Source organism: Onychomys torridus, chromosome 8, assembly GCF_903995425.1.
Source record: "Onychomys torridus chromosome 8, mOncTor1.1, whole genome shotgun sequence".
Taxonomy (NCBI): domain Eukaryota; kingdom Metazoa; phylum Chordata; class Mammalia; order Rodentia; family Cricetidae; genus Onychomys; species Onychomys torridus.
The window spans coordinates 11,570,289-11,586,099 of NC_050450.1; the positions used below are offsets into that span (position 1 = coordinate 11,570,289).

The 15,811-nt window shown below is 39.5% G+C and overlaps 1 protein-coding gene across 1 annotated transcript in view; it reads right to left on the reverse strand.

Moving 5' to 3' along the window:
- Positions 1-595: 595 nt before the first annotated feature.
- The window catches only part of C8H16orf72 (chromosome 8 C16orf72 homolog), a 32,730-nt gene continuing 17,514 nt past the window's right edge, over positions 596-15,811 (reverse strand). Inside the window, exon 4 of the mRNA XM_036194808.1 lies at positions 596-2,979. Within this exon, the coding sequence (XP_036050701.1) occupies positions 2,735-2,979 (245 nt within the window). The 3' untranslated portion in view covers positions 596-2,734. The remainder of the gene's footprint in view (positions 2,980-15,811) is intronic.

The window sequence follows — 15,811 nt, forward strand, 5'->3', positions numbered from 1 at the left end:
GATTTATTCATTTTATGATTTAAGGTATATGTCACTACCTCAGTCAAGTAAACTACATTGATAGCCTTTAGATTTGGCCAAATATTCGATTAGTTTTGCTCTATAAAACACTGACCCCCTCAATAATATCTAAAACGCTGCAGTGGAGGGATGAACCTGGCCTATCCCTGCCAGTTCTAAAGAATCAGATTCTGGCTCACGACAAAGACTGAGGTCCCCCACACTCAAGTGCTTAGCCTTCAAGAGCAGCCCCTTCTGTTCTTGATCAGCTGAAAAGACCAGGCATGCACCATGCCAGTAAACCACAGCACTCAGGCAAACAAAACAGAAGGATGGCATGCCTGAGGTCAGACTGAACTACACAGAAAGACCTGTCCAAAAAACAAGACAGAAAAAATGAAAGTTGAAAAAGGCTGTTGTTTTTAAAAAGCACTATACAAGTATGTGGTCATCTTTGATACTTTGCTTTGTGGGTCTCAGGGTTATTCTATTTTGGTAGAACCTGGAAATAAAGGGACAAAGGAGGGAGGGGGCATGCTAATGACGTAAGGAAGGTACTAGATACTGAATGCAATGGAAAAAAAGTAACGAATGCTAAAGTTTTTAAAAAGTTTAATGGAGCCAATAATCGGCATATAAATTGTGTGTGGCAGACATTAGACCTGCTTTCTCTTACCAAAGAAAATGGCACGTTTTATCAAAATTTGACAACTGAGAATAAAGGGCACTGAGATTCAGCTTCAGAGCACCAACTTAAATCAAACAACCAAGAACATCGTTATTCAACTTGGACAGAGGAAACAGAACCAAGGCAGGAAGAGATGAAACATGTTCCTCTGTCTCAAGTCCCTTAGGAATAGGAGTTCTGGCTTCTTGTCAGCAGCCATCACACCATCAAACCCCAATTGCAGAATCTATATTCACAGCCACAGAAAAGCAAAAGTGAACTCTGTGTCTTGGTTTATCCCAGGGAAGCCTGGAAGTACATGTGATGCACAGGCTTGTCCGTTTAAGGTAAAACGCCACATTGCTGTAATTCTTCCTGCTTTTTAAACAAACAAAAGAAAGCTCCACTTCTGCAAAAACTGAGAAATATCTTACTTTCATTCCTAGTTTGAATATGGATTTCAGTTTTAAATAAGGGCTATATCTATAATGAATACAGAACTTCAATTCACACAACATTCCTAACATTCCACTCACATCCCACTCAGTCAATAATGGTTAACTTAGCAAGGTCTCTTCACAGAAAGATATTATTAAATGGCTGACAAAATTGCAAACTTTTAACAAAGTGCTGTAATTATCAGAAAACCCCTTACACTGATTTGCCATGGTTATTAAGGATAAAAATATAAGTAACTGAACTGGACTACAAGTTTGCACGGAAACATTTTCACTGTCCTACTTGATATATAATATAACAGGATAGAATGGATCACAGTGCCTGGCAGGCTGACATCAGTCTTCTAAATAGACTACCATTCAGTTTAGGTAGTAAAAATGCAGATGAAACATGCTCTAAAATGTTGTAGCTACAAGAGGTCTTATATTTACCCAAAGAGGACTCCAAGAGCTTTTCTTTGGGTCTACCTAACATCTAGAGAATCTCCATGCGATCTCATCTTTTCCAGAATGAAATTCCAAACTGCACTTCTGAGAGGAATGGAGGGACAGGAAAAGTTGGGTTTTGCTATTTAAGTTACGTTCACATTAGTAGCAGATAAAATATATTTATCATCATCTTCCACCCACTATGACAACTACACACAGTAGGGCATCCATAAAAAAACGCAAAAGAAAAAAAAAAAAAAAAACCACTAAAGAATAAATACCTACTCCCACCATCCACTTCCTCTCACTACTACCAAACCAAAAAGGAAGCCCACTCTCCAAGATCATGACCTCCAAGGTCACTTTGAATGCAGTTTGTGTTTAACCGTAAGTAAAGTACCCGGCGGCGTAGGAAGTAGTACTTGTTTTAAAACTGAGTATCTGAAGCCTACAGGATTATTCTGGGGACAGGTTAATAATATTGCTATTTTCAGAGCACTAACACACACGAAGTGAATCCAATAAAGTTCTGTGTATTGATTCAGTATTAAGTATTACTTGCATGACCATCATAGCACCTCTTTACATCTCACAATCACCAGAGTTAAAACTGTTTTGAAAACTGAAAACTGGGCATAATCTGATAATCAGAAATTGCACACTATCACGAAGGAAACCAGGTGTGTGGTTCAATGTGGCTGCAAAAATGGAAGCCTGCAGATCTGGCTTACAAGCCAGATCAAGGTTTTAGACAATTGTAGGAACCTGGCAATACTGTTTAAGCAAAAATACTCAATACAGCAGGAAACGGACCAAAAAATAAAAATAAGAAAGCATTCTATAACCAAATAAACATCTGATATTTCCTTTCCCTTTGAGAATAAATACAGTAAGGTCACTTTTAGCCTTGGAACGGATATATGTTTGCCTATGATGATCTTGCTAATGACTACACAATTGTCTCATGTCCTCTGCTAGGATTATAGTTTGAGAAAGCCATAGTTACAGGAGGCATCTACTGTAATTACCTAAAACTTCCTTTTATGGCAACCAATAGAGAATTCACTTGTTTTAAACAGTGAACAAGGGAAGATGGCCTCATGTTTCCTTTGCAATAATAGTATATGTTGAGGATCGAGTGGCTTTCAAGCAGCATGGTGGGTGTGAAAATGTCTGCAGTTTAGAGCATTCTGTTGCGTTTATGAGTTGGTGAGTCTGTAATGACATCGCCACACTGGGCTGAGGTACGCTTTCTAGTTCCACCATTGTCCAAGTGGAGTGCCATTTCTTCTGTTATGAAAGTGTTCAAATCGACATCATGGAGTCCATTTCTCCTTCGACTAGCATTCGGTCCACTGCTTACATGTGTAGGAGAGCCTGGGGTACTCGAACGCACGCTTATACTAGCCATTGCACCACTAAGACCTAGGAAGAAGAAAAGAGGTTTTAGAGTTGCTCAATTAGTTGGCCCTTTTGAAAGCAACCCACTCTACTTTCCATGTTGTCACAGTGTCAAAGGGTGCCTGCTGGTTTTCTTTGTACAGAGTCAGCAGTGAATAGTTTATTCTGTAAGGAATCATCTGGCTTTGACCTACATTTTCTTGCCAATACAACCATTATTCATAATAATGGCAACTAGCAATGATAGAAAACTAGATGTATCAAGCACAGTGCTAGGAATGCAAAACAAGATTTGAGATTCTCCCATCTATTCCATTAGGCAAGTACTATATACAATTTACAGACCAGGACAGGAAGTACTTGCTTGAAGCAGGACATTTTGTTTGGTCCAATGTTACCATTCTTAACAATCTCTCTGATGTGTCTGTGTCTATGTATGTAGAAAAAGCAAGAAAACATTTCTAGGTCTGAGTAGGCTTAGTCCAACAATCCTTTTAGATGAGGTGACTGTATAATGTATCATCACAAACACTCTATTAAGCCTGAAAATCACTGTTAAAAATTATACTGGACAAACAAAACAGGGCTCTATCATCATCCAATGTCTGGGCCTTATCTGGCAGACACCCTTAAGATAGCACAAGAGCCCAAGCCAGTATCATCCCTAATTCTTCGGGGATGAAAGAGTAAGGAAGGGTGAGGTAAAGAAACCTACTTCATGCTCAGGTTCTTAAATCCAGACTATGTCCCAGCACTGACTCTGAACCTTCGTTGCTTAGAACAGGAGCAGCTAAAGAATGAAACATGCATCCTATTCTGGATGTTCAGGATAAGCCTGTAAAAGGCATGTGCCTGACCAGAACACATGAACTCTAACATTAAAAGTTTAAATTCTAGTATGGATAGTACATTTCCCATCTCATGAATTTCTCCCTCACTTAGATTTTGGCGCTGCATGAATAAAGATAATCATCTAGTATCACTGGTATTTCCCAGAGTAAGAATTCTACCTGATCCTTTAAAACAAACTTCTAAGTTTGATCTAGTAGGGCCATACTCCTTATTTTGAATTCTGAAAAAAAAAAAAAAAAAAAGTTTGAAGATTAAATAGAAAAGGAAGGACTATGCACCTACCAAATCAAATCCTTATTGTTCAAAGACTTCCTGTAGACAACATTCTCCATCCACAACAACTTCCCATTCTGCCAGGAGTCACCCAAGCAGGCCCCTCATTGTAACCCCATCAGGATGCACTCTTTTTTACAATGGTGATCGGGGGAAATCAAAAGTATGCCTCTTTACCTCTCTACCTTTCAAAGGTCAGCATTTGCTTGGTTTTGGTTTTCTTTCTTTGGGGTGGAGGGTACTGATCCTTGGCATGCTTCCCAGATCAGGCACTGTCAGTCCTCAAAGGAACCCTCAGATGTACAGTCCATTCTGCAAGCCAAGACTACAGTACAAAAGTATCCCCACCCCACCCAAGGTAACAGGCAGCAAGCAACAGCTGAATCTCAAGGCAAACAGGGAAAGGGGAGTCTATACACTAATGAACTGTTACACTGCCTCCCCTAATACAACAATATTAAGAGGTTCAAACAGAACTGCCCTATCTCAAAAATCTGTCTGTCTCTGTCACACATACACACACACACACAATTTAAGTAGTTTTAGGGTTTAGGGATAGCCTGCCTTTTAGGCTTGCCTTGACAGCTGCTCACCCGCCCTTTTTATCCTACCATAGATTCATTGTGTACCACCAGTATCAATAATTAGTGGTTCTTTCTGAAGTCAGGACTGTTTGGGTTTGTTTCTTTGTTTTAGTTTTGGTTTTCCAGACTTTGCTCAGCCAGAGTCCATAAGGCTCACAACTCTCCTGAGGTTACTAACTCTCCTTCTCCCTTCTGGCCTCATGATGGTGCTTCCCTCCCACTTGAAACTTCCCACTGCTTCCTGCCCCCCCACCACAACTAGCTGCTTCCTTCTGCCCTGTTGTCAGACAGGTATGACACACAGTGGAGGCTCTGCCACCCCTCAGCTTGCATTCCCTATCTCGCTCTCCAAGGCCCTCTCTTATTTCTAACTGCTTCCTGAACAACTCAGACTTAATAGCTCCAATGACAAACAACACTTCTTTATCCTCAACACATAGCCTTAAACAAACAAATGCAAGAAAACCAAAATCTGGGGCTTATACAGCACATCTCGTCCTATGGGCAGGCTTTCTATTATCTGAAGGATTTAACATAGTGCCTGGTACATAATGCTCACAGAACTCTGATAAAGAACAATGCTTCAGAGTCCTGCTCCACACTTCAAAACTCATTGAAATTCGGGACTTTATTTCAGGAAATAAGCCCAGGTTGCTGGCTGATCACTTAAATCAATGCCATCACTTTAAACTCAACTATCCCAAAGTTGCTGGGTATTTTATTATCCCTACCATTAACAACTTGCTGAGAAAGCTGTGCTTTTCTTCCTGACCCTACTACAGTCAGTAACATCCTACTAGATGGTACCCAACAGTTAACGTAGCTGTCTGTACCTTCCCTACCCTTTCTGTAAGTAGATCAGGGTAGCCTCACACACTACCTACACTGCCTGCCTGAATCTTCCTCCTGAAAGCTGGAACTGAAGACATGCAAGGACCACTACACCCAGCCTTTTCTCCAGTGGGTGTGTTTGTTTGTTAAAACAGGGTCCTACTGTCTGTAGTTCAGGCTAGCCTCAACCTCACAACAATCCTGCCTTAGCCTCCCAAATGCTGAATTAGAGTCAAGAGCCACAATGGCCCTAGGATGCAGAGGTTCTATAATAATTACACTGTAAAATCTGAGAGCTAGGCAATTAAACTGGGCTACTTTAATAATTCAGGATCCCTTTTGCAAATGAAACTACAAGGGGATTTCAATGAACCAACTCCTATCTTTCATGAATGTTCATGGTGGTAGTGACTTAAGACTCAAAGCACCTACCCCATCAAGGAGTGGACTAATCACCTCCAGTGAATATTTATTGATTCAACTTCTCCATGAAAAAGAAAATACATCATGCAGCAATTTGGCCAATCTGAAAATCCTCATAACACCTGGAAAATCATCTTTCTCTATAGAGAACTGGTTTTAGCACCATGGTCAGGTCACCTATCCTCAGCTATGACAATCTTCTCAAAGTCTGAGTCACTAATCTTCCCCAAAGATTTTTCACAAGTGTCAAAAACAAAAATTAAGATTACAACCACAGGGAAATAAGCACTTTAAACAGCCCAAATTTTATTTTGAAAACCAGTGACAGCTACTGAAGCTGCTTGATTCAGGAAACCTTGCTAAGCCACATGAACACAATCAGCCCATACAAGCACAGAAAATCTAAACATGCTTCAGAACTAAAAAACTAAGTTGTACATCCTTAGAACATACAACTTAATTTCTACCAAAAACATTTTAAAAAGGACTATGGAAATACTATTTGACAAAAACAGAACAGGTAGCATTAGACAGAAAAGTCTCAATTGCTTAACATAAACTCACGTTGTAATGTTTCTGCATCCATCTGAAATGAGTAATTTTTTTTTTTAAGCTCAGGATGATTTAATCATTCATTGAAAACTCCCAGTGGAGTGGAAACAAGTTGGCAGTCCAGGTTATAGGAATCCAAGTTACATGAAAAATCATTAAAAATAGCACATCACTATTATTTTCAAGCCATGGTCATCATTTCATGCTTACTCTAATACGGAGATGTTGTTTGCATAATTGATTACATAAAACTCCAGTTTCCCAGCATTAAGTCCTGGAGAGAGAAGGAGCAAATTCCAACCCAGGAAACCTCACAGGAGGAGGCTGCTCTCCTGGCTTTCAGCACCTCAGATCTCTCTGAAGAAAGTCAGCCCTAGAAGTGCACGAGGTGATCGTAAATCATAGATTCAGGCCTCTCTGCAGACTGCTAAGCCAGCATTATCAGGGGTCGGGGTAGGGGTGGGTCTAAAATCCCTCAAACTTGAAGTGGTATCAACCTGCCTGGGAGACCTTTTAGTTAGTATTTTTCTTCCTTGGAAATGAATTGTACACTCAAATGTGAGTGCTCCCTGTACAATGTGCTGAGTGAGGTACAAGCACTTGCAATGTCAATGTCATGTAGGTGTTTTGGAGTTCAGTCATTAAAAAAAAAAAAATAGTAGTAACTCTACCAGGAAGGTTCTGGTCATTTAAAGTAGATACCACTCCCCACCCCAATCTGTAAATTGTAATACTGAATTTTTATTGAAGTAAAGCACACTAAATCAAGCCAATTACAAAGGTACATGTGTCACACCAAGAAAACATTTTCAGTTATACCAGCAGCCCAAAATGCTTTCCATGTATCAAAGACAGCCATTTTTCAAACAGTTTTAATGCCACAGGGAAAAAGGTTCACGACGTTAAGTGAGAAAAGCAAGATACAGTACCATATATGCAGTATGATCAACTGTGAAATAATATTTATACATTGAAAAAAAACGACTAAAAGAAAAATGCATCATTTGGCTCTATGTTTCTTTAGAGTGAAGTCACAAGATACTGAACCTTTCTGCTTGGGGAAATTTTCCAAAATGAAACTCAGATAATTCAACTGTTTAAATAGCTACCAACAGATTACTGAATAAGTATTAGAGTAAGTAAACTGGCTTTGAGACCTACATAGCCTTAATTCTTCCACTACAATATCCAACAAAATGTTATTACAAGTTCAAGAAAATTCTGTCTTACTAATATTGGAAGCCTAATCTTTCTCCAAAACCTTTGGTTATTTAATATCTATCCTTGATGTACAGAAAATATCAACTTTTCATCTGAAATTAATGTGATTATAAGTGCCCTACTGTAATTTTCTTGGTCTTGAAGGCTGGTTTGAAGGAAAAAACAATAGTTCCTTCAGAGAGCTGGGCAGTGGTGGCCCACGCCTTTAATCCCAGCACTCTGGAGGCAGAGGCAGGTGAATCTCTCTGTTTGAGGCCAACCTGGGCTACAGAGTGAGTTCTGGACAGCCAGGATTGTTACTGAGAAACCGGGTCTCAGAAAAAGAAAAAAAAAAAAAAAAAAATTAAATGTAAATGATTAGGAGATTACTTTGGGGCTGAAATCTCTTACACCAAGTTCCAAGTATGTGTTTTAGACTGTTGCTGAAAAACTATCAACAGTTCAAGTACTCCAACAAGATGCACCCGGGTACAACATTCAAAAAGCACTATAACATTACACACAGGAGTGTTTCCTCAGTAGAGAAAAAAAAAAGGGGTGCCTGCAGGCTGTGAAAGATGAACAGACATCAACAAACACTCAGGTTGGTTCTAGCCAATCCCCTGACATTAAAAAAAAAAAAAAAAAAAAATTGCAGTTTCTTCTATACTATCTCATCACTTTAAGAACTTTTAAGCATCTGTGTTAGCTCTCAAAATATAGCTCTTGCTGGGTGGTGTTGGCAGCGGCGCACGCCTTCAATCCCAGCACTCTGAAGGCAAAGGCACGCGGATCTCTGTGGATCTCTGGGCATTCGAGGCCAGCCTGGTCTACAAAGTAAGATCCAGGACAGACACCAAAACTAACTACAGAGAAACCTTGTCTCAAAAAAATAAACGACTCCAAAAAAACAAAACAAAACAAAAAGAGCAAAAAAAATACAGTTCTTATGGTTTTGCTAAAGCATCAGAAGGTATGGTAGAATGAATGCAAGAAAGGAAAAGAACCAAACAAAATATTAAAGTTCTTCCAAGTACTGTTCAAGTGTCTTATTTATCACAGGTCTCCTAAATGGAGTTATTTCTCTCTTTAAAAATCACTGTGCCACATATAAGCCAAAGAATGTTTCAAAAGAATCACTGGAAATCTGTGCTGAGAAGAAAATCTGATTGACTCATGCTGCCTAAAGTCACACCTTTCCTTCTGGGGTTCTTAAAGAAGGTAGCTATTTAATGCTGTGGGGGGGGAATTAGGAAATCTAGGTAAGAATTCTTGTCATATTTTATTACCACTAAATCAAAATTCCAATGACTGCTTTTTCTTACATGCCCCACCAGATTCTCTAGACCCAAGGAGCTGCCAAGTAACTTAACTGACTTAGGCTAAGGATGTGGCTAGGGATGGAGCTCAGTGCCAGCCAGAGTGCTTGTCTAGCATATGCAAGGAAATAGAGTAAGTAAATATCACAAGACTCAGACTTTTACCTCCCACCAAGCAAATGAGAAACACAAACACACACACACACACACACACACACACACACACACACACACACACACACACGACACTGCCTCAGATTGAGTCCTAAGGATTACATGCTTCAGGATGGTGTTAATTTTACCAGGCCAGACATTTCTTGAGATTAATCATTTTTACAGTTACCTGTTCCTGTGTCTGCAAAATAGCACCTGGTAAATTTACTCAAAGTAAATCTTCTATAGAAGTGCTAAACTACAGAAAGGCAACATAACATCTGCATATGTTTTTATACAGATATGCATTTTAAACTACAGAAATCAAAACCCATAACTAATCAGCAAACAAAACAAAGGGTTTTCAAATGAAAGGACTTCAACCTTCAAAGCTGAGGAGACTTTGTTATGACTTATTATGTGGGGATCCCCGAGTGTATCCTAGGCGTGCAGGGAAACAAGCCGGCATGCTAGGTAGATTCAGAAGTGGGCTGGTGGGCGACCCACTCCATGTGGGCATGGCAGCGGGGTGGCTGGTGGACATTCACAACCCAGATGCTACAGCCGCGCAGAAATAGTTTATTATGAAAGAGAGAAGATAGAAAAGAAGGAGAGAAGTTAAAAACAGAGAAGTTGGGGGGTACACACCTCGTGGGAGTGGAGGGAAAGAGAGGAAAAAGGGGCAGAAAAAGAGGCTTCTACGTCAGGATGCAGCAAGGCCCCAAGGGGTGGGATCAGAATATTAACAGACTTGTCCTAACTTACTAAGTAATCCTTTTTAAAGATACCTTTCCAAAGACTGGGGTATCTATCACTCAAGAGTAGAGCTCAAAACCCGAGTTTGATCATCAGCATGCATTATACACACGCAAAAATATCATGTGCCTGTAGTCTCAGCAATTGGAAAGGCTAAGGCAGGAGACTCCCTGATGTCCGAAGTTCAAGACCATTCTTGTCTACACAACAAATTCCAGTCCAGCCAAGTATGTACAGTGAGACCCTGTCTCCCAAAAAGAAACAAAAACAGTAATAATTACAACAAAAGATAGTTTCTCTCTTTTAATTTTACAATGTGTCATAAAGGCTCCACTGTCTGAGTTTACCAAGTCCTTCTCTCAAAGCCTTTTTCAACATAAAAATAACTAAAAATCAAGAACATGGTATCTTAAACCTAAAATGCCAAGTAAGAGCAGTAATCCCCACCAGTGCCAAAGGGATGTCCCAGCACGTATAGTCCTGAATCAGAAATAGTATATACTTCCAAGAACAACCTACAACCTAAGTCCAATGGGTTTAATTGTTTTACAAACAAGTCAAGAATGTCATGAAGCCGGGTGTTGGTGGCGCACACCTTTAATCCCAGCACTGGGGAGGCAGAGGCAGGCGGATCTCTGTGAGTTTGAGGCTAGCCTGGTCTACCAAGTGAGTTCCAGGAAAGGCAAAAGCTACACAGGAAAACCCTGTCTCGAAAAACCAAAAAAGAATGTCATGAAAGTTGTTTTTGGAATGAAAATAGTTATCTTTGGGGTTGGGGATTTAGCTCAGTGGTAGAACGCTTGCCTAGCAAGTTCAAGGCCCTGGGTTTGATCCTCAGCTCCAACAAAAAAAAAGTTATCTTTGATTTTTAAGAGTCAGTGTGGACCAGAGTTAGTAACCTACCTGTGTCACAAGATGATGAAGAGTGAAGCCTTAATAATTATCAGATGAGCACTCAAGTTTGTTTTAGTAGCATGCCTTGCCTCTATAATCTATGTATATTATATGCCTTCCTATTCTGCACCCTTGCACCTATGGTAACAACTCCAGAAGAGACTTCAACCTAAGTAAGGCTCCCCCAAACAGCACTAGCTTGAACAGGGCAACTGAGAACCAATTTCTCTAGCTTGTCCATAGAAATCAAGCTAAAAATTAAGCAATAAGTAGGCAAAAAACAAAACAAACAAGAACAGTAAGACAGGGGCTGGAGAGATAGCTCAGAGATTAAGAGCACTGGCTGCTCTTCCAAAAGGACCCAAGTCTGACTCCTAGCACCAGCATGGTAGCTAACAACCAACTGTAAATCTAGTTCCACTTCTGGCCTCCACAGGCAATGCACACAAAGAGTACACAGACATACATGCAGACTGTGTGTGTGTGTGTGTGTGTGTGTGTGTGTGTGTGTGTGTATTATTTACAAAAAATAAAAAAATAAAGCTTCAAATTAACTCTTGTGGAATGAAACCTGTAATTCACTACAGGTAAGGAAAAGACACTGTGACTGTCAGAGACAAGAACTTTTACACAGGATCATGGATAGATAGATAGGTAAGCAATCTGGTTTGGTTCTCATAGAGAGATCACTTTTACAAAGATGAGATTAGAGATTTTAAGCACATTGTCCAAGGTTGCAATAGGACGCATGGTCGACACATAAAAACTATGTACTTACTACTCATCCTACCACAGTAAGCCAAGGATACCTAAAGCTGGCCACAAATCATCCATCTTCAAAAACACTCATCCAGATTCATTCAAAGGAGAAACCCAGACAAATAAAATTTTAATTTTAATTTTTTTCTGAATTTTTTCTGAAATTACCTCAAGATCTTTCCCATCCACTTAGGTAAGCCCAGGGGAAAGAGGGGAGGGGGTTGGTTATTAGAAAAAGACACTCTAAAACTGTAATAGAGATAAGTAAGCAGGAGAACATATTTTAGAGCCAGATGGATCCCAAATAACCTATTCTATCATTAACTTGCTCTACCCTAATCAATTAGCCTTTCTCCATCAATGAACAAAAGAGGTGAGTATTAAATGAGGAACCTTTGGATTTGGTGTTGATACACAGTATACTAAAAAGCCCCAGGTCTACAATACAGGCCCTTGTAAGGCTAGCTAAAACTTCAAAGCTTGCCTACCTACACAGCAAGCTCCAGACCAACCCAGGCTCCAGTGAGACCAAGCCTCAAAAGATAAAAAAAAAAAAAAAAAATTTAAGTATATACCAAAGGCTAAAAGCACAATAAGTCAGTAAGACCTGTACAACAACAATACCAGCTAATACTCCAGGGTAGATGAGGGAAATCTCACAAGGACAAACCCTAAATGAAAGCTCCAAGTGGTCAATTGCTGCCAAGAGATTCAAGTCTTTAATCTCAAGTGGTCAGTCTTAAACACACAGAATGTGTTATAAACAGGTTACAGTTATTTATACATGTATATAAAACAGTAACTAAAGAAGTCAAATTTGAGAGGGGAGACATGGAGGAGTTGGAGGGGAAAAAATGGAGTGGGAAGATGTAAATACAGTACTCATGTATGAAACTGTCAAAAAAAAAAAAAAAAAAAAAAAAGAACTACCTCTCATGGTTTCATTTTCAGGTCCAGCAAGTTCCAGTTGTTCTAATGTGAGATTCCTTCCCAGGAATTAAACAGGTAACACGATTACTCCCTCTTTCCAAAGATTCTCGGTCCCCAAGTGGTGTTTACAGTCACTTCTCAGACCTCTGTATTTATCCTTACGGCAAATTCAGAAGCACAATTACACCATGTTCTGTGCTAGATTCTATGGTCTCAATTATCAGAAAAGTACAGCATCTGAACACAGTGAGACCCTGTTCAAGGAAAGCTTTAAGAACGAAAAGCCAGGTGTAATGAGACACATTTCCAATCCCAGTACTACAGAGGTAGAAGACCAACCAAGAGCTCAAGGCCCTTTCCGCATATTGAGTTGCAGACCAACCAATATATTGTAGTGTATTACTACATAACTACATTTAAAAGGTTGAGTTCTATGTCTGTCTGAACAACAGGAGACCCTGTCTTACAGTGTAAAAGAAATAGGAACAACAGGCCAGATGTGGTGGTGTACATCTGTAAGCCCAGCACTCAAGAGAATGAGTCAGGAAGGTCATAAATTCAAATCTAGCCTGTGTTAAAAATGATGATGATGATGAAAGTGGAAAGAAATGGAGAAAAGCTGTGTCACAAGTCACATGATCAGCCTTACAGTGTAAACAAGTGGATAAGGAGATTTGTGAGAGAACAAGAGATTCCTTAATAGTAGGGCTGGACTACTGATCCCAAATCAAAACCAGACTACAGTGGGTTTCTACTTGCCCTTGCAGGACCACAGGAAAATCTTAGGCAGAGCAATGACAAGTCTGGGAGGGTGGGGAGGGGGAGGAGAAAAATCATTCCAATGGTTTTATAAAAGACAGCCTGGCAAAAGCATGTCAGAAATAACAGCAATAGTAGATCACTCCAAGCCCAAACACACCTTCTCCAGAGACCCTTCCACAAACCTGCCCATAGCCAAGCTAAATTATGAGATAGCCCTTTCTGCCCGCCCCCCTAAATTTTACACCACATCCAAGATAGTAATATAAATCATCCAACTGTTTGTCTGAAAAGAAAATGGAGAACTCTTCACATATTTCTAGGGACTACACAAACTGCTGAATAACGACAGAGAGGAAATGGTATAAATATATTTGCTGAGTGTGAAATGCCATGTACAGCTCAGTACTTGCCTCGAATGCACAAGCCCCTAAGTTCAAGCCCTAATACTGGGGAGGGAAAAAAAGGCAATGTCGTCTGTAACAAATGCTCACAGGACACCCTGAGAGATGTGTATCAGAAGACAAAAACATATATGATGGGTAGCCTAGAGAGTTCTAAACGAGTAGAAATCTGGAAGCTAAAAGAGGCCGGCCAAAGAGCCTGTAGAAAGTGATGGCCAGGGTTAGAGATCCTGTAAAATCTAATTTAGGTCAGTCAAGGAACACAAGAAAAAGGGTCAGAAACCCAAGTAGCAAAAGAGAATAAAACACCCTAGAAGAGAAAGGATATCAGAAAGGTAAGCAGAAAATAAAGCAAAGGACTCTGGGTATTTTTGGTCTACATGAATTATTATTTACATAAAAAAAAAGGAGAAAGGGGAGGCACGCTAGAGAGATGGCTCAGTAGTAAAGAACACACACTACTCTTCCAGAGGTCCTGAGTTCAATTCCCAGCAACCACATGGTGGCTCACAACTGTCTATAATGGGATCTGATGCCCTCTTCTGGCATGCAGGTATACGTGCAAAGGACTCCTACATAAGATATAAATAAAATTTTAAAAAAAGACAATGTGGAAAAATCTCAGTATATTTTTAATGTTATTTTAAGATGAGAATTAACCAAGACAAAAAACTCAATTAGCATGAGCCTATATTTTTTATTTTCTATGAATGTAGCATCCAATAACTAAGTTCTACAGTACACAGAAAATAAGCAACATGCTACAGAAAAGTGATCAAATGAAGCACAGGTGAGACTTACGAGTCTTACACATTGCTAACCACCATCACTTAAAAGTTTTGATTGAAACTGTTTGATGAGCATTAACTGGAGTGTTTTTCTGAAATGAGACCTTCCCTTTAAGGAAAGCAGTAAGTGGTGGTGCATTCCTTTAATCCCAGCACTCTGGAGGCAGAGGCAAGTGGATCTTTATGAATTTTGAGGCCAGCAGGGCTGTGTACAGATCCATCAAAAAACAAAAAAAACAAAAAAAGAATCCTATAGCAGTCGTTCTCATCCTTCCCAAATGCTGTAACCCTTTAATACAGTTCCTCATGCTGTGGTGACCCCCAACCATAAAATTATTTTGTTGCTACTTCATAACTCTAATTTTGCTACTGTAATGAATCATAATGTAAATATGGTTATTTTTTGATGTTCTTAGGTAACCCCTGTGAAAGGGTCCTCTAAAGGGGCTGTGCCCCACAGGTTGAGAACCACTGTCACCTAAGGAACCACACACTTCACCTACTTGTACCGGGGTCAAGTGGCCATTCTTCTGTTCAAATCTGGTTAAAAGCATGGACTCTGACAAATACCTAGTGATCCATCCATTAACAAAGACTGTACCCTATAGCTCCCAATACATGAGACTGGAATCTTCAGCCTCATGTTTCATACAGGGCATCATCCTTTGTACTAGTTTGTTTTTATAAAACAATTAGTAAAACAGCTTGTGTCTATTTATTTTCTATTTCGTACTTCTATGCACCAGAATCTTAGTCCATTCCTTTAAAAAAGTTTGCTGGAAATGTTGAAACAGAACCCACTTCTGATTGAAACTAGCCAAATGTCACACTAAGCTGGTTCCCAGCTGATGAGGTTATCCCTGGGGGGTGGGGCAGGGGGGGGTCTTCTTTGGCACTCTCTGCCTACATGAAACATTCTGCAATCACTTCAATAGTCCCTGCTATTTTTCTCCCAGTAACAACAGACTTTATGTGTTGATAGCTCTTTTTGGTGGAGGTATTGGTGGTGGAAGGGTTCCAGGAACTAATGAATACACTTAAAAGGAAGTTGTCCCTTTCATAAAATGATTAAGGACATGATGTTTGCTTCCATTGCAAACACAAATCTGCCTCGCCATATTCTTTTTCCAATCTTCCTTGCTCTAAAATTTCATGATAAAGTACTAAAAAAAACTGTAATTTGAACTTTATATTTCAAAATTGACTATACAAATGCACACACACACACCAAAAAAAAAAAAAAAAAAAAAAAAAAAAAAAAAAACAAACCTGGTATCTCTACCCTAATTAAAATGTTTCCAAATTAATCACCTTAAGAATTTATTACAAATCAGATAATACTATATAGATATTTGTCTATCTTGCTATTTAATTAACTA